This window comes from Salmo salar, chromosome ssa07, assembly GCF_905237065.1.
Source record: "Salmo salar chromosome ssa07, Ssal_v3.1, whole genome shotgun sequence".
NCBI lineage: Eukaryota > Metazoa > Chordata > Actinopteri > Salmoniformes > Salmonidae > Salmo > Salmo salar.
The window spans coordinates 18,053,695-18,074,119 of NC_059448.1; the positions used below are offsets into that span (position 1 = coordinate 18,053,695).

Below are 20,425 nucleotides of genomic sequence, written 5' to 3' on the forward strand. Positions count from 1 at the left end.
CAATTGAGAAGACACTGAGGTGTAAAGTTACAGTATGCCTGGAGCGCACTCACTGGTAACTTTGGTGCAAACTTTTACAACTCAAACCTCTCTTGATCTTGCGCCTGTTCTGAGGAGTTTTAGATGTTATTTGAGGAAAAATCTTGCCTGAAACTTGAATACTCGTGGTAGGCTTTAGCTCAGTGGGGAAACACATTGACACTCATACACACAAACTTGTGTGCTGATCAAATGCCTGCTGGTGTTAATGTGATTTGCTACTTGTCAAGGCGATGCAGCCCTGCTCTTGAAAAGTCTAAGGGTGCTACCTACCAGCTGTGTTTATGTAGTTGACCCTCACCCACAAACATCGAAACAACAGCTGTGGCCCACACAATTATCACCCTTCACTCTCTCTCGTGGAGTTGTATACAGTTTTGCATGCATGTACAAGTTCTATAAATGTTGTAAATGTTTGTGTTGACTATCATTAAGTGACCTTTTGTGGCCAATTAGCATTTTGTTTGTGCTAAGTTAATTGTGTTCGTGTCAAGTTCATTCAGTTTGCGACACGATCATTTGAGTTAATTCTGTTTCTATCCAATTTTTTCATTGTTGATTTGGGGTATTGCGCCTCAGGGCCACCGTAGCAATGCCAGGTGTTGCCTCAGTAAATGAATACTCATTCATAACCATAAGATAACCTGGAAAGCTACTACAACCACTACCTTATGTAGTCTTTACACTGTTCAACTTGATGCATTATTTCAACATTGCTCAGTCCCATGTTTCATTTATTTAGTGGCCTTCCCTTTTTTGATCATTATTATTTCACAATGGTCATCCGTTTCCAAACATTGGGAGATGTATCGTATTATATACAGTAGACAGTTTGGGGTTGCATGAGTTGTGAGGTGGTGGTTGGTTACTACACCGATAAATGACAATATCCATCCGGACCTTTGCTAACTAGGAAATTTGTGTGACTGGACCTTCTCAAATAGTACTTGAGTAACCCTGCTAGAGGCTATATAAGGAACCATCCCCACATGCCTGCTGTTTATTTTGCACCTTTTACAGAGACAAAGCTTTGTTACATTGTGAGCTGTGAATGTTTTCAAAGCACATAGCTTAAGTGTTATCATTGTTATCAGCAGCCCAACAGTGGGTTGGTGAGACCTTAATGAGTGGCAAGTAGCCTAGTGGTTAAGAGCGTTGGGCCAGTAACAGAAAGGTTGCTGGTTTGAATCCCCAAGCCAACTAAGGGAAAAATCTGCCAATGTGCCCTTGAGCAAGACACGTAACTGTAATATCTCCTGTAAGTTGCTGTGGTCTAAGAGTGTCTGCTAAATGACGTCAATGTAAATATGGTGTCTTAAGCTGGGAATCCATTTATGTCCTTCCGATTACTAAATGAGACACAAGTAATGATATTGTATGTATGTGCATACAAAAGCATGCACTGCAAGATTTATATTCTAGTTCTGTCTTGTACAGAGGCAAGATAATAATGGAAGTGTATGCTACTGTTCATTGTTTAACAACAAATTATTCATGTCAAGGATTGATCTTTTTGGACGGTGTCCTTGGTGGATTTCTAAACCAAAATTGATTTTTTTGCAGTATTCTAATCTGTAAGAAAAGTTAGCTCTGTTGCTTAACGCTAGCTCCAGAAGCCTACATGATAGGCTAATACAATTCTTAAGGGTTTCAATGTCAAACATTATAGATTTCCATTTAGCAGACAAGGGCAGATACTGTATAGCTCTTTGACTTGAGGAAGGAGCCAAGCCTCATTTTTCTCTCAAAGGACACCATTTTAAAAGCCCTCTGTATTTTCCTGTTTCCCTTTTGGGTATAATGGCCGGTACACTTTTCCCCACGCTCACTCAAGGGCGGCAGGTAGCCTAGCGGTTAAGAGTGTTGGGCCAGTAACCGAAAGGTTGCTCCTTTGAATCCCTGAGCCGACTAGGTGAAAAATGTGTTGATGTGCCCTTGAGCAAGTCACTTAAACCCTAATTGCTCCTGTATATTGCTCTGGATAAGAGCAACTGCTAAATAACTAAAAATTAAATGTTGATAATGGCCAGCCAAATGCATCTGATATGCAAGCCATACTGTAGTTCTATGCAATTATGTTAAAAACGCTTCCTACTGATTGCCAGTGTATTTGCAAGAAACACATTTCATAAACTCTTATTGTTTTTTGGTTTCATGTGACTTTTGGCCCATCTCAATCCTCTTTCAGTACTGTATGTGAGGGCTATGAAAGTGTATGCTTTATCTGGTTGAAGCTTTTCATAGTTTCATATAGGGAAGGTTTAGAAAACACAACCCAATAAGGCACAGTAACAGCATAATGTTCTTACCGTCACATAACTTATGTATATATTTTCTTTTTCACTTTCAAGCGTTTGCCTCCCAGCTACAGTATCCTGGCATCCCGGGTCCCATTTACTGTAAATCAAGAAAACCACTGCCCAAATGCATGAATTGTGTTAAAAGAGAATGTCACCCAATGTGTTTATGTGCATTCACCTCACCTTGATATGGTCTCTCTTATGAATTCCTGCAACCCCATATTGCCTTGGCTAAGGGTCGATTCTTGCATTGAAAATGTGGGTAGTCTATTCCCTCATACCTTTGCGTTGAGAGATTGTCAGCACGGGTGAAATATCTTCCCCTGTGGTGAAAAATGCACTCCCAAAATTGAATAGCCGGCCGGTGTGAATGATGGCTGATAATAAGTCGATAATGAAAACAAGGCTTACCCACCTCCAACACATCTCAATGCTGAGGTTATGCGCTAACAACACTCTTCTCTGGGTGTTTCTTTTTCTGAAAAGACTGGCTTTTGAAAAGTTGCATACGAGTACTCATATAAATGTCTCTTAAGTTTACTGAATGGGGCCAGACGTCTACAGCTTGGTAGCTTTAAAAAAGGCCTTGGATGAGAAATTGGTCGGCGCTTGGCTTGCATTTTCCTTTATTCTTGGATTTGGACAACATTGAATGGGCCATTTACTTTTTACTCCAAAGCACTGAATGAAATCAGAGCCTTTTATGTATAGTTTCTCCCCATATACAGTGGAAAGCTGAATCAACTGTATCGTGCCAATGAAAAGCTACGGCGGTCCTTTCACATCAGTAGAAAGGATTGCTTTTATCACGTCTTGCAGCATAGGGATGGCCATGTCAGAGGTTATCTAGAGGCAAACTGGGAATACCTTGTTGGCCTGAAGAAAAAACCCTGTGTTCAAATCAACTAGCCTTTTGAAAACATGTTTTATTTGAGAAACCTTTAAAGCTACAGTCCTTAGTTGCTACATCCATTTTTGGACATATAAATTAATGATAGATACCCATTGATTCTTGAAGAATATAACTTAGAAATACCTCATGAGCCCAAAATATAAGCTTGTTTTACTCCAGGGTTTGTAAACAATGTAAATGTAAACACACTGTATACCCTCAAAACATTTAAGAATTCTAATGAATTATGGAATGATATTTCCTTTTTGCTTTTCTTTGCAGGAGTGCCCTAGCGGCGTGGTCAATGAAGACACCTTCAAAGTCATCTACTCCCAGTTCTTTCCACAGGGAGGTATGTTGACACATCTGGTGAGAATTGTTCTGCTTGACAAATGGCTCCCACGATCCATACTGCTTTAGGGCTGAAATCTTTAACCCTGGGTTGTGTTCAATATGCACAAAATGGGAGAAAAATGCTTTAAAACAGAGAATGTATTACTTAAACTTCTCCAAAAAGTTTGGTTGTTTTCCGTTTGAAAACACATCGTTTTTTACCTATTGAACACGACCCTGGTTGGGGAAGCTTCTAGATCAGCTGGAGGTTCTTGATACTTTTTAACTCTTTTACTGCATTCTGTAATCAACTTGATTAATTATCTTGAATAATGTCTCCATTTTAGGCATAGGAGGCAGACAAAAAAGGTTAAAAAAAAAGGTAATGAGAAGGAATAGAAGAATATCGCATTACAAAATGTAAATCAAATCAAATTTTATTTGTCGCATATTTGCCACTAAGTGTATAACTTAGTGAAATGCTTACTTACAAGCCAACAATGCAGTTTAGAAAAAGAAATGCTTTGTAAAAAATAGATAAATAACAAAAAATTAAAGAGCAGCAGTAAAATAACACTAGCAAGGCTACATACAGGGGGTACCAGTACAGAGTCAATGAGCGGGGGCATTAGTAGGTAGAGTAAAAGTGACAATGCAAAGATAACAAACAGAGAGTAGCAGCAGCGTAAAAGGTGGGGGGGGGGGGGGGTGCAATGCAAAGTAGTCTGAGTAGCCATTTGATTAGCTATTCAGGATACTTATGGCTTGGGGGGGTAGAAGTTGGAAGCCTTTTGGACCTAGACTTGGCACTCCAGTACCGCTTGCTGTGCGGTAGCAGAGAGAACAGTCTATGACTAGGGTGGCTGGAGTCTTTGAACATTTTTAGGGCCTTCCTCTGACACGGGAAGCTTGGCCCCAGTGATGTACTAGGCCGTATGCACTACCCTCAGTAGTGGCTTGCGGTCGGAGGCTGAGCAGTTGCCATATCAGGCAGTGATGCAACCAGTCAGGATGCTCTTGATGGTGCAGCTGTAGAACTTTTTGAGGATCTGAGGACCCATGCCAAATCTTTTCAGTCTCCTGAGGGGGAATAGGCTTTGTTATGCCTTCTTCACGACTGTCTTGGTGTGTTTGAACCATGATAGTTTGTTGGTGATGTTGACACCAAGGAACTTGAAGCTCTCAATCTGCTCCACTACAGCCCCGTCGATGAGAATTGTGGTGTGCTCGGTCCTCCATTTCCTGTAGTCCACAATCATCTCCTTTGTCTTGATCACGTTGAAGGAGAGGTTGTTATCCTGGCACCACATGGCCAGGTCTCTGACCTCGTCCCTATAGGCTGTCTCATCGTTGTTGCTGATCAGCCCTACCACAGTTGTGTCGTCGGCAAACTTAATGATGGTGTTTGAGTCGTGCCTGGCCATGCAGTCATGAGTGAACAGGGTGTACAGGAGGGGACTGAGCATGCACCCCTGAGGGGCCCCCGTGTTGAGGATCAGGGTGGCAGATATGTTGTTACCTACCCTTACCATCTGGGGGCGGCATGTCAGGAAGTCCAGGATCCAGTTGCAGAGGGAGGTGTTTAGTCCCAGCGTCCTTAGCTTAGTGATGAGCTTTGAGGGCACTATGGTGTTGAACGCTGAGCTGTAGTCAATGAATAGCATCCTCACATAGGTGATCCTTTTGTCCAGGTGGGAAAAGGAAGTGTGGAGTGCAATAGAGATTGCATCATCTGTGGATCTGTTGGGGCGGTATGCAAATTGGAGTGGGTCTAGGGTTTCTGGGATAATGGTGTTGATGTGAGCCATGACCAGCTTTTCAAAGCACTTCATTGCTACGGACGTGAGTGCTATGGGTTGGTAGTCATTTAGGCAGGTTACCTTAGTGTTCTTGTGCACAGGGACTATGGTTGTCTGCTTCAAACATGTTGGTATTACAGACTCAGTCAGGGACAGGTTGAAAATACACTTGCCAGTTGGTCAGCGCATGCTCGGAGTACACGTCCTGGTAATCCGTCTGGCCCTGCGGCCTTGTGAATGTTGACCTGTTTAAAGGTCTTACTCACATTGGCTACTGAGAGTGTGATCACACAGTTGTCCGGAACAGCTGATGCTCTCATGCCTGCTTCAGTGTTGTTTGCCTCGAAGCGAGCATAGAACTAATTTAGCTTGTCTGGTAGGCTGGTGTCACTGGGCAGCTCACGGCTGTGCTTCCCTTTGTAATCTGTAATAGTTTGCAGGCCCTGCCACATCCGACGAGCGTCGAAGCCGGTGTAATACGATTCAATCTTAGTCCTGTATTGACGCTTTGCCTGTTTGATGGTTGGTAAGAGGGCATAGCGGGATTTCTTATAAGCATCTGGGTTCGAGTCTCGGTCCTTGAAAGCGGCAGCGCTACCATGTAGCTCAGTGCGGATGTTGCCTGTAAGCCATGGCTTCTGGTTGGGGTATGAACGTACAGTCACTGTAGGGACGACATCATCTATGCACTTATTGATGAAGCCAGTGACTGATGTTGTGTACTCCTCAATGCCATCGGAAGAATCCCTGAACATATTCCAGTCTGTGCTATCAAAACAGTCCTGTAGCTTAGCATCTGCGTCATCTGACCACTTCTTTGTTGACAGAGTCACTGGTGCTTCCTGCTTTAGTTTTTGCTTGTAAGCAGGAATCAGGAGGATATATGGTCAGATTTGCCAAATGGAGGGCGAGGGAGAGCTTTGTACGCGTCTTTGTGTTTGGAGTAAAGGTGGTCTAGAGTTTTTTTTCCTCTGGTTGCACATTTAACATGCTGGTAGTAATTAGGATAAACGGATTTAAGTTTCCCTGCATTAAAGTCCCCTGCCACTAGGAGCGCTGTCTCTGGATGGGTGTTTTCCTCTTTGCTTATGGCCTTATACAGCTCATTGAGTGCCGACTTAGTGCCAGCATCGGTTTGTGGTGGTATACAGACAGCTATGAAAAATATAGATGAAAACTCTCTTGGTAATAGTGTTGTCTACAGCTTACCATGAGATACTCTACCTCAGGCCAGAAAAACCTCAAGGCTTCCTTACTATTAGATTTCATGCACCAGCTGTTGTTTACAAATATACACAGACCGCCACCCCTTGTCTTACCGGAGGCGGCTGTTCTATCTTGCCGATGCATAGTAAACCCCGCCAGCTGTACGTTATTCATGTTGTCGTTCAGCCACGACTCGGTGAAACATAAGATATTACAGTTCTTAAATTCCGTTGGTAGGATATCCGTGATCGTAGCTCGTCTATTTTGTTATCCAATGATTGTGTGTTGGCTAATAGGACTGATGGTAGAGGCAGAATACCCACTCACCGTCGGATCCTTACAAGGCACTCCGACCTACGTCCCCGATATCTCCGTATCTTTCTCATGCGAATCACAGGGATTTGGGCCTTGTCGGGTGTCTGAAGTAAATCCTTCGCGTCCGATTCGTTAAAGAATAAATCTTTGTCCAGTGAGTAATCGCTGTCCTGATATCTAGAAGCTCTTTTCGGTCATAAGAGACGGTGGCAGAAACATTATGTACTAAATAAGTTACAAATAACGCAAAAAAAACCCACAATAGCACAATTGGTTAGGAGACTGTAAAATGGCAGCCAATTCCTCCGGCGCCATTATATCTGAAGACCGTTTCATGTTTTTCTTTTGTTTTTGCTGTTTTATCCGGGTTGTTCTTAAATTATGGTGGCGTTTGGGCAAGACATTGTGGAAAATTCGCTTCATTTTTCTAGATTGTCTATTTATTTAAAATGTATTTGGGTACTTCTTCCCATTCTAAATCAACTAATATGGTAGCTTAATACTTTAAATTATGTTTATCATTATGATAACATTGTGCTACCAGTAGGAGTAGTAACACCAATGATGGTAACAACAATGAGGCATTTTTGGTTAATGAGGAATTTCTGAAATGGAGGGCACAAATTCTCAAATCTAAGATCATCAAACCTTTACAAATAATTTACTAAAGAGATATGATTAATCATTTTGCTCACAATGTTATTTCCCTTGATTTAAATTGAGTAACACCTTGTGACACTGGATTTAGACACACCAAATTATCAATGAAATCCAATGAAATAGTATGACATACTAAAAGGGTGCTATTAGCTAATAATTGTCTTTAATATAGACCCCTCCCATGATAACAGTTTACCACTGGAGGGAATGCTCAAGCTAGGTCCTTGTATATCTTTGTAATGAGAGTTTTATGTCATTGGTGTTACCACCTTGAAAGTCTGAGGGACAGACATTATACTAGTAAGAAAAAAAGCTATTTTAATACTCATTGATTTTTTTTTATATATAAAATGTGAAATAATTTAGTTCACTATATAGCATTCAAAATAATAGATAGATATCTCTAAATCCCCAAAACACGTCACTTCACCTCTACACATCACCAGTGGGACAAGCCAATTTGATAGCCCCCAGTAGTTTCTACAATGCATACAAATAGATATTTTGCAGTATAAAGGACTTACATATGTTTTCTTATTAAATAACAGTTAAATAAAATGAAAAAAGGATTTTGTCATTTAAGTGTCTTTTCATGGTGTCAAAGTCAAGGGACAGCATTTACTGATGCAATTCAAGAATGACCCATCCCTTACTGACTAGGAATAGGGGGTGAAAAATGCTTAGTCCATTTTATAATGGGGTTTTCCTTTGTCCGGACCAAATGTGCTTTTGCTTTTGATTATCCAGTGGAATTGGGTCATTGGAATTGGTCTACCTGGAAAAAGAGGGGTTTGGGTTCTTGGAAATAAGCGCCTGGACTTTCTGTTGCATATCGATATTCAGTTCATTTAGAGTTCACACTGCCCTGAGGTAATATTTTTCTACTCTGAAGTTCTCCCCAGGTTATAATTCACACATGATGTTTTTAAAAAGCCCCCTATAAGACACTGTATCGAATAAGACAAATGACGAACAACACTGGCGAATGTGTCCCCCAATTCACTTTTATATGATGTCTCCATAACCATATAAATATATGGCTCTGGTTGCTCTTCATTACAACAAGAGAGACCAAACTCTGTGTGAACTCTGAGGATATGGGCAGATCTGTTGACCGGTGTAAAACGCATATCTTCATTTATTGTACAATAATATAGTACAAGAGCATATAGTACGTTAGAAACATAATCAAAATAACGTTTCTATACAAGCTGTATGTACATAACAGTAGTGTGTGGCAGTCAAACTCACACAAATATCAGTTCTCCTCAATCAGTAGCTCTTTGCTGTATTCTTTGACAGTCTAGTCTCTCTGGTCATGGTTTTTAAAAGTTATGAAATCTCATGTAGTCTAGAATCAAACTTTGTTGTGGCCGGGGTTGTGGAAGCTGTAGGCACGGAGCGCATTAGGTCCACTCGATTTAGCCACAGATCTTTTCAGACAAACTGAAATGGTTCAAAATGGGAACACTTTGCCTACCCGGTGCGCAGGGCTTCTGAATCAAGTGCACCTACCGGCAATAGCGCAACACAAACAAATAAAAAAAAGGAGCGCAAGCCTTTATGGTTGGCTTTTCTACAGACATTTTTGGTGATCGACTACGAATGCCTTGAAGATCGACCAGTGGATCGCGATTGACCGGTTGGTGACCACTGATGTCATAGATGTACAGAATGTCTCTTATTATAAACCGGGTGGTTCGAGCCCTGAATGCTGATTGGCTGACAACCGTGGTATATCAGACCACGTGTACGAAGAAACATTTATTTTTACTGCTCGACTTACATTGGTCCCCGTTTATAATAGCAATAAGGCACCTCAGGGGTTTGTGATATATGGCCAATATACCACGGCTAAGGGATGTGTCCGGGCACTCCGCGTTGCCTTGTGCTTAAGTACAGCCTTAGCCGTGGTGTATTGGCCATACTCCAGACCCCTTCTGGCCTTATTGCTTAATTGACCAATGTAAAAAGATGGATTTCCTATTAAGAAGCAATGTAACATTGTGATGTCGTTATATAGCTTGGTTTTTTGTGCTCCCTTTGTTTCTGTGACACTAGCTGGGGCCCTTTCTGATAGTGTCCCTGGGTGTCTTGTGTTTGATGGACTAGCATCTGTATTATACAGCTCAACAAAAGAAACTCAAGGCTGACACTTCCATCTTTACATCAAGCGGACAAGTACACGCACACACACACACACACACACACACACACACACACACACACACACACACACACACACACACACACACACACACACACACACACACACACACACACACACACACACGCTTGCTTCTGTTTATGCTGCCTGAAGATATTTGAGGATTACCTCAGTTCCAACCGCAACTTGTGTGAAGATGCGGCTTTGTTATTCTTGCAGTGAGAATGAAAGGGAGCGATAACACATCTCACTTAGAGGCCTGCACATGTGAAAACAAGAAAGAAAAATGAATCCAAACTCTTTCTTACTCTGTTTTCTGTGTACTTAGGATGGATTTTATGTTGAACAAAGGAGCAAAAACATTTGAAAATGTTTAGTTGGAACCACTGTGGGCCTGTATCGTCGGTCTAAATTGAGGCTGTGAGTGGTCATCACTATGTTTGACTGAGGCTGTGTGTCTCTCATTTCAGACGCGTCGATGTATGCACATTTTCTGTTCAACGCGTTTGACACGGATAAAGATGGATCTGTGAGTTTTGAGGTAAGCTTGTGTATCCTTCTTCAGATCCTATTCCTTTGACTGACATCCAGTGACGGCCTGGGAATTAAATTAGGCTCATTTCACCGGCCCCAGCATCACCTCCTCCACCTCCTCCTCCACCCCCCCCCCACACACACACACACACAAAATATATATTTTTCATTAGATAAACAAGACTATTGGATGTTCTGAGTCCATGTTAATGCAAAAATCACATCAAAAACAATATTTTTGGGTGATTCTTGAGTGTCATTTTAATTGTGCACCTAGCGAGAGAGGACTGTGTTTGTCTAGCGATGTTTCTGGTCGTCACTATCTGGGCAAGTGGCGAAGTTATAAGCCCTGCCTTTTTCTACAGTTTATCTTCTTAAAATCTGATTTTCAACCTAACCCTAACCACACTGCTAACCTTATGCTTAATCCTAACCTGAAATTAGAACCAAAAAGAAAATGTGTGTTTTCATTATTTTGGACAATATAGCCAATTTTGACTTTGCCGCTTACCCATCTACTGGGAACCAATGTCGTTGTAGGCTACTACGATGGCAAAGTTTGCCAACCAAATCCTCACCCGATTCATACAAAGAATAATCATGATATCATTCTGCCAGGTAGGCATACTAGTAGTTAACATTTAATTCGAAATGTTTTTTCATAAGACAGTTGCAGTATCGTAAGTAGGCCTAGCCAATCGCTAACTGACTACACCATAGATAAACCTGCATGCATGCACACGCACACACACACACACAAAGACTGATGTTGCAATATTTTCATGGCATATGAGAAACTTGTGCAAATTAATTAATTGTAATACGTTCAATAGGCTTACAGTAACTAATTATTTTCTAGCCTAACTAGGCTGCATACTAGCCTACATATGCAAATGCCTGGCTGATATATGCCCCCCTGCCCTAAGAATTCATTAGGCCTATAATTATTAGGCAACACATGCAGCCAAAACATCAAGGAACTCAGTATACATCTATTAGTGTGTGTGTCTCTCTGTTTTCTACCTCGACTGCATTGTCCTACGTTCCTTTGGCTGCAGTTGAACCGTCTGTGCGCCTTGAGTCATATTCTTTGTCCTCATCATCCATATTTACACTGCTCATTTAACGGCCTCTCCCTCGCAATCCTTCCTCTCTTTTGCTTCTTTAGTTCAGCTATTTTACAAAACATGGGCCTTATCTGTCAATTTGGTAGCCCAGATTTTGCTGCATCTGGCTTTTTTTGTTTGTTCTCCACACAACCTTTTCATTTTTTACTGGTCATATAATTGTTTACCATTCTGTAGGAACGAGCTGGCAAACTGATGGCGCGTTTGACTTTGAACTTAACCAGACCGGCCCATCTTGGTAGGGGGGGCATTTCTCACTGCATCTGCCCAATAGAGAAAGCTGATAGATTATGTCAACAGAGAAAAAAGAAAAGGCTACTACAAAAATATATTAACAGGCTCATCAGCCGCTGGCTGTGCCGCTCTCTTTTCACTCTCCTAAAAAATGGTTCAGCCCATCTGGCATGTGCCAGATTTGCCAGACGACCAATCCGCCCCTGATGACATCCCTGACATCACTCTCTGAAGTATAATGACCTAGATACATTTCCCATTAGAGATTTGGTTCTATAGTGTCACAGTTACTCTTGGTGGAACACTCAGTCTTGACCAGTGTTGTTCAATCATGGTACTGGAGACCCACAGGGTGTACAGGCTTTTAATTTCAGTCTACTCTTGACACCCATTTAACTTAAAGGCTTTGCTGATGACTTGAGTAGGGTGGGCTAATGCTGAGCGACAACAATAGCCTGCACACCCTGCTGGTCTTCAGGACCAGAATTTACAGGATACAAGATATACAGTGCCTTCAGAAAGTATTCACACCTCTTGACTTTTTCCACATTTTGTGTTGCAAAGTGGGATTAAAATTGATTTAAATGTAAATTTTTTTGTCAACAATGTACACAAAATACTAATGTCAAAGATGAAGAAAAATTTTAACATTTGTAAAAAAATATATATGAAAAATAAAACAGTAGCTAATAAGTATTCAACCCCCTGTGTTAATTCATGTTACAATCACCTGGCAGTGATTACATCTGTGAGTCTTTCTGGGTAAACCACTTAAGAGCTTTCCACACCTGGATTGTGCATCATTTTCCCATTATTCTTTTCAAAATTCTTCAAGCTCTGTCAATTTGTTTGTTGATCATTGCCAGACAACCATTTTCAGGTCTTGCCATAGATTTTCAAGCAAATTTAAGTCAAAACTGTAACTCTGCTAATCAGGAACATTCACTGTCTTCTTGGTAAACAACTCCAGTGTAGATTAGGCCTTCATTTTTAGGTTATTGTCAAAAAGTTAATTGCTATGCCACATTCTTTGCAGTATTACTTTAGTGCCTTGTTGCAAACAGGATGCATGTTTTGGAATATTTGTATTCTGTACAGGCTTCCTTCTTTTCACTTTGTCCTTTAGGTTAGTATTGTGGAGTAACTACAATGTTGTTGATCCAGCCTCAGTTTTCTCCTATCACAGCCATTAAACTCTGTAGCTGTTTTAAAGTCACCATTGGCCTCATGGTGAAATCCCTGAGCGGTTTCCTTCCTCTCCGACAACTGAGTTAGGAGGAATGCCTTATCTTTGTAGTGACTGGGTGTATTGATACACCATCCAAAGTGTAATTAATAACTTCACCATGCTCAAAGGGATATTCAATGTGAGCTTTTTTTTTATACCCATCTACCAATAGCTGCCCTTATTTTTTTAAATTTAACTAGGCAAGTCAGTTAATAAAAAATTATTATTTAGAATGACGGCCAACCCCGGGCCAATTGTGCACTGCCCTATGGGACTCCCAATCACAGCCAGATGTGATGCAGCCTGGATTCAAACCTAGGTACTGCAGTGACGCCCCTTATACTGAGATGCAGTGTCTTAGACCACTGCACCACTCGGGAGCCTTCTTTGCAAGGCATTGGAAAACTTCCCTGATCTTTGTGGTTGAATCCGTTTGAAATTCACTGCTCTACTGAGGGACCTTACAGTTAATTGTGTGTGTGGGGTATAGAGATGAGGTAGTCTTTTAAAAAATCATGTTTGCAACTTATGTGACTTAAAAAAAGATATATTCCTGAACTTATTTAGGCTTGCCATAACAAAAAGGTTGAGTACTTATTGACTCAAGACATTTCAGCTCTTTAAATGTTTAATCATTTATAAAAACAAACAAAAAAACATTGTGGGGTATTGTGTAGCCAGGCCAGTGACAAAAAATCTAAATGTAATTAACCTTCAATTCAGGCTGTAACACAACAACATTTGGAAAAAGTCAAGGGGTGTAAATACTTTCTGAAGGCACTGTCTAAATATATATATTTATTTTTATATACTGTATCTCAATGGGACTTTCCAGGTTAAATAATCTATTTTACAATACATATTTTAATATAGAATGTACAGTTGTGGAGATTTCTTACATCAGTCTCTGAGAGTCTGTGTGTCATCTCAATCCTCTCCTAATTACCTACCCCATTGCCCTAGGAGCATTTGACAGAAGTTGATACAAAAAAGTGAGCATTCCAAGGTTGTTAGAAGCTTCATACCCACAAGACACATGCTAACCGTGAAACTTCACTTAATTTGAATCGAGTCCAAATGGAATCCCCCCAGCATACATATAATTAACATTAATGAAGTGAATAATCTTGCTTATTACGATAGAAAAGTTGTCTTTGCTCTTCACCCGAGTTATCTGGTGTTACAAAAACACGGTGCGTTCTTCTGTCCAAGAGTACTGTATCACTCTCAAGCCTATTTTGTAGGGATCCGAAAGCATCTCTACAAATCAAATAATGTGCATTATTTATTATCTATGTTTCTGCACCCCAAGGATGTGTGTGTTCATTTGTTGTTTTTTGGGAAGAATATTGTTGTAAAGAATCATACTGGTGAATGTGTTATGGGCGGCAGTAGCCTATCAGTTAAGAGCATTGGGCCAGTATCCGAAAGGTTACTGGTTCAAATCCCAGCGGGCTATGTGCCCTTGAGCAAGGCACTTGACACCAATTGCTCTTTTGGATAAGAGTGTCTGCTAAAGGACTTAAATGTTATATATTTTAGACTAGATACTTCAATCACTTAGATATGATAAGCAAACTAAGTTCAATTCAATTTCCATATCACTTAGATATGGTAACCAAAAATAGTTCAGTTCAAGTTCATTCTTTGTACATTCAATGTCTGTTACCAGTATCATATCAATCCATTAAGGCTTCATAGATATTTCTGATATGTTTTTGGTACATTTTCCAATAGTTTGTGTTTCTACTGCAGGACTTTGTTATGGGCCTCTCTATCCTCCTTCGAGGCTCAGTCCAGGAGAAGCTCAACTGGGCGTTCAATCTGTATGATATTAATAAGGACGGATATATTACTAAAGAGGTACGTACAATCAATGTCGCAACTCGCTGTCTATATCACGTTAATTGAGTTACTAATTGATTTCTATAAATAAGAACAAAATGCTGACCTAGTAATTGGTTGAACGAGTGATACTTTACTTTATGTAGATGTAAAGCATGACATATGTTTACATTTTGAACAACCAGTCTAATGATATTTAAAAATGTTCCTCTACTTTTCTTCACCTTGTCTTTTATACAGTGTACTTGTCCACATTATCTTTACTCTCTGTTTTAAAGGAAATGCTTGACATCATGAAGGCCATCTATGACATGATGGGGAAATGCACATATCCCCTACTCAAAGACGATACCCCTCGACAACACGTGGAGATATTTTTTCAGGTGTGTGTTTTTTTTAAGTGCCATACATTGTTGCCAAAATATGCATATTACATTCACCATCATCATCAGCAATTATTGTATGGACCAATAGTCCAATGCTTGTGTTATTTAAATACAAGTTACCCTAAAGTACAGTGACATTTGTTATGTGGAATGAAATTAACTATTTTCCATCTTTCCAATTAGTTCATCCATGTGTACTGTTACAATATACATATTTTTGCATTGCCTTCCCAACCTCTTTGACGTTCCTGACCAACCTCTCTGATGTTCCTGACCAACAGAAGATGGATAAAAATAAGGATGGTGTTGTAACCATAGACGAGTTTATTGACTGCTGCCAAAATGTGAGTTATTTCCGCCGCCTTCTCTGCAATTGCATCACATGTTTTGCATAATACAGTATTTACTACCTCTGGCATACATTTTCAGTGAAGGATGGACATCTCTAAAGTTCCTCTCTTTGTCCACCAGGATGAGAACATCATGAGGTCGATGCAGCTCTTTGAAAACGTAATTTAACTCGTGGCTGACCTGGAGAGCTCTGGACTCAACTATCAACAGACACCAACCAACAACCGGCATACAGCGCAATGGACCACACAAATCATACATGTAATGGTACGAAACATTCTGGAAAAACTGTAGCAATGGACCACACAAATCATACATGTAATGGTATGAAACATTCTGGAATAACTGTAAAAAAGAATTGATCTTTACAATCTTTCCTTTTTAATTTGAGTTTTGTGGTTTGATTAAGTAGATTGAACTCTTCAAATCTCCTGTGTACAAAGACACATATATCTTAACAGCTGTGCTGCAGTCACCATTTACAGTATCTGCAGTACAGGAATCCAGCAAACTGGGTCATCACTATTTAACACAGACACAAAATCATGAACCGCGCCTATTTCTAAGATGTATCTTCTTAAAATTGTATTCCAAACCTTAACCCTGATTTTTAAACCAAACCTTAAATTAAAACCAAAAAGCAGATTTTGGTTTTCATGAATTTTTACAATATTGCCAATTTTGCATTTGTGCCTGTGTTATCTAGTGGAAACCAGTTAAATGCGTTATCGTATGCCACTGCCTTTGAACAGATGGACAACAATGAGTCTGAAAGGTGAAAGTTTGTGTGATGAATAGTGACATAACTGTATGCCGAAATCAGGCTCAGAATTCCAGAATGTTCTTAACCACTGAGGTTTTTCAGCCACTACGGTCCATCCTTTGCTCTCCCAGCACCCAAGTAAAATAGACTTCATATTGTACCATTTTTAAAAAAGTGTATATACTCTAAGAATCTATGTGGAACTTTCAACTTTGTTCATGCTTACTTGCCGACTAAAATGAAACGTTGCACTCCAAGTTGAATTCGATGACGGTGAAAAGTATCGTTAGAAGCACACAGGTAGCTGTTACATTGAGTATGCGATTAGGAGAAACAATTATCTTGCCACAAGATTATGCTGCTTTTAAATGTACTGTACTTTATTTGACCGTACATGTCTGTATTCCCCCATGTGTCCTGTTGACATGTTTTCATTCATGTTTTGAATAACAATTTTGCAGGTTACACTGGTATGTTGGATTTTAATGATATAGATATGATATATGGTAGATATGCTAGTCAATGTACACAGGGATAGTCAGGTGGACAGTATTAAGCAGAAGCTCACTCTTGGGGGGAATTTATGGTCTTTTTGAATATGCATGTTCATCACTGTCCTTTGCAGAGGGTCACTGGGGTGAAGCTATACAAGCAAATTCGAATCTGTCATCCTTTGGTTTTGAGAGGTAGATCTGTTGCCCTGTCCAGAAACAACCCCTATCCCCAACTGTCTAGACAATTAAAAAAAAATATATATATATATTTCACCTTTATTTAACCAGGTAGGCTGGTTGAGAAGAAGTTGTCATTTACAACTGCGACCTGGCCAGGATAAAGCAAAGCAGTGCGACATAAACAAACATACAGTCAATAATACAATAGAAAAGTCTATATACAGTGTGTGCAAATGAGGTAGGATAAGGGAGGCAAGGCAATAAATAGGCCATAGTGGCGAAATAATTACAATATGGCAGTTAAACACTGGAGTGATAGTGGAGGATTGGACAGGTGGAAACAATATGGCGATAATTCTACCCAGCCTATCAGAGGGCAAGGTGGAGCTATGACCATATTGCTTAAATATACCCAGTCCTCTCAGATCTATACGTATAGAAGGGGTAGGGGTTGTTTCTGGACAGGGCCTGTGGTTTCCTTCAACTTGTTTGTGACGTGTCCAGTTTCCCTGCATATGAGGACTGATTGGCCCCTGCAGTCTCTGATTAGAGTCCTGATTGGCTCCAATCATGCGCAGGGACAGAGCATGCTGGGTAGAATATCACTACTTACAGGATGCTTCTGCTCCAAAACCCTACTTTATTGCCCATCTCTAAATTAAAAGTTTGTGAAAAGCAATGTGGACATGAGCAAGGAGGTATCTGCAGTATTTAGCATATTCTGTTTCCTTAATTGGCAATAACTTATTTATCCATGTAAATGTACCCCTGGGAATGTGTTCTGGAGTGCATAAGAGTAAGCATAGTCTAGGGAAATAACTTGTTTGTCTACCTAGCTTGATCTTATTTGACCAAGGATTTTGTTCAGCGGGGTAATTATCTCCTAAAAACATGGGTCAATTTAAGTCAGGGACAGCTAAACAAGTTCTTCTTGGACAAGTCCAGGTTGTACCTAATGCTTTCACTCCATCTCAAAACGTGTTCTCCCTATTGAACATGTCTCTGGCAAACAAAAAAAGTGACTTCTGTCAATCTGTTATTCAACCTTACATCCTAATGTATTTAAATCAATCATTATAGCATGAGGCGCATGAGGGTAGTAATTGGGTGCTCTGATTTCAGATTTTATTGCACTCAGTCTGATCTTGGAAATGAATTTATTGAACAAAGCCTGTTAAAACCTTCACAGATATATATGCACAGGACTTAAATTGTATTTATTTTCTTACACAATGTACCAATGTTATTAACTTATTTGAGTAGCCTCTGTGTGCTGAGTTTGTGGCTTGGATCCATTACAAAATGTTACAATAACACCACCTTGTGGTACTCTGAGCCTACCACTTGGTTCAAAGAAATAATGTACTTTGAAATATTGGCAATTCAGGGATGCAGACGCTGCCAAGATAAAAAATCCCACACCCATTCAAATAACTTGCAATGGAGTCACGTTGTTACTCCAGTCTTGAAAAAACGAGTTGAGTTGAGAAGCATTAAACACATTAGGTAAAACATTGATGACTTGAATGCTATTTTGAAATACAAGTGCTGTATATTTTCCTCGAAGGACCTCTATAAAATGTTAAGGAGCTATGTTCCTCTTTCACTCAATATAATATGCCATTTAGCAGGCGCTTTTATCCAAAGCGACTTAGTCGTGCACGTATACATTTTACGCTTGGGTGGTCCCGGGAATCAAACCCACTACCCTGGCATTACAAGCGCCATGCTTTGAGCTACAAAGGACCACTCTACAAATGTAGGAAGGAAAGACTAATCTTTCTGCCATTTAGCTAAATCTAGGAAACTGCTAAACCAAGATAGTGTAGGTTTCATTTGTGCGGACCATTATAGGATTAGAAGGGTGATATAATGGACCTTAAGAGTCACTGGACATTTAAGATGTACAGTTGTCTTTGTGATTAGGTGAGTGCATTTTATAAGAGAGATTCAATAAAACTGGTTTGAATGTTCACATCCCTTGTGTTCAGATATTTCATGTGGGTGTGTCACTGTGGTGTGTAGTTATGTTCAATGTTCCCTCCCCAAAAAAATTGTCACAGAGAAAGTTTCAGATCTGCTGAGCTCAAACTTGAACTTTGAAAATTCTGTGCAACTTCTGCCGCGCGTTTACTGTGAACAATAAGGCTGTACCCACTCTAAGTCAGTTTTAACCGTGACCAAGTAGGCTACTGTGGCTATTTGATCATAATGTGGGCCTACCAGAGTGGCCTTCTATCAAAAACAATGGGAAAAAACACATCCCATAACATTTTAACATGGAAATAGCTGTTCTATCATTCAGCCTACAGTAGCAGCCAATGTGTGGTGTTCAGTGTAGGCCTACATTCCATGAGACATTTGAAAAAAAACATACAGGGCTTAACATTAACCTGTATATAACAAAAAAACACATAAAATAAAATGTATTATTATTATAACAGAATCAGAGACGTTATGCAACGCTCAGCATATTGGCTATGTATCAAAATACAACACTGCCCCTTTAAGACTTTTTACCTGACTTGTTTTTCAAAGATGGCTAGGACCTGATCTAGGTGAGACTGCATTGCTGAAGGGTTTGCGAACCTTTTTTCGACTAACACTTTTTCAATGATGCCTTGAAGTTTAGTTCTTACTTCGACGGGAGTAGAACAGAGTTGGAACAGGAAGGGGGAAATGGAGTCCCTAGAGAAAGCAAGTACAAGATGGGTGTCAGGGATGGAGCGGCAGTATTATCATAAGGAGACGTGTACTTGGAAAACGGAGAAGGAATGGAGGGAAAAAGAGAGGGAGAAGAGGTCTAAGAGAGTGAGGGAAGGGGGGTGAGCTTGAGTCGGATAAAAATGGTGGGAAAAAAGGAGATGGTTTGTCAAAGAAGAATGGTAGAAAGTGTAAGCAGACGGAGCTGAAGACAGGAGGGGAAATGGAAGTGAATGAGGGTGAAGTATCGGAGGTGGTAGGTGCGGTAAAGTTATCGGAGACCGAGGATCAGGATGAAGAAGTCTGACAGTAGGAGTGAAGCTTATGGAAAAAGTGAACTCTTGCCTTTTGGCTGATTCATTTGTGCTTTCACGGTGGGTGAAAAAAAAAAAGGTGGGTCATGTGGAATCGGTGAGGGTAACTAGAAGTAGTCTAGTGATAATTGTTTTTGTTGGGCAGAGGAAGAATGCGCTCGGAAGTAAAAAGAATGGGGGCAGGAGAAGTGAGTTGTTTCGTTCTCAAGAAAAGGGCACCAATGGAAGGAGTGATAACTGGGGTAGCAGTAGATATAAACGTTGACCAGGAGAGGGCAAAGATTCCCGGTTTATGTGATACTCGTCGTTTGATATGAGGCAGACAGGATGGCGAGAGTGGGGTAACAGAAGTCATTGTCTGTTCTTTTGAGTTTTGAAGTTGTCTTTGCCTGACAAAGTGAAGTTAGGATATGCGTATGTGGCGAATACATTAAGATGTTACATGTGTCAAGCTTATGGGCATGTGGCAGCAGTGTGTAGGGGGGAGGGTCCAAGTTCTGAGAAATGTGCAGAAGGGCATGAGACAAAGGAATGTGTAGTATTGGGGAAAGTAGT

General features: G+C 40.3%; 1 protein-coding gene across 4 annotated transcripts in view; it reads left to right on the forward strand.

Annotated features, from left to right (window-relative positions):
- LOC106608614 (Kv channel-interacting protein 4) overlaps positions 1–18,828 on the forward strand; it is a 266,063-nt gene extending 247,235 nt beyond the window's left edge. For all 4 annotated transcript variants that reach the window (XM_014206655.2, XM_014206652.2, XM_014206653.2 and 1 more), the window contains exons 3-8: positions 3,514–3,583; positions 10,182–10,252; positions 14,590–14,697; positions 14,958–15,062; positions 15,347–15,409; positions 15,537–18,828. In XM_014206655.2, coding sequence (XP_014062130.1) covers positions 3,514–3,583; positions 10,182–10,252; positions 14,590–14,697; positions 14,958–15,062; positions 15,347–15,409; positions 15,537–15,584 — 465 coding nt within the window. In that variant the 3' untranslated portion in view covers positions 15,585–18,828. The remainder of the gene's footprint in view (positions 1–3,513; positions 3,584–10,181; positions 10,253–14,589; positions 14,698–14,957; positions 15,063–15,346; positions 15,410–15,536) is intronic.
- Positions 18,829–20,425: the final 1,597 nt, after the last annotated feature.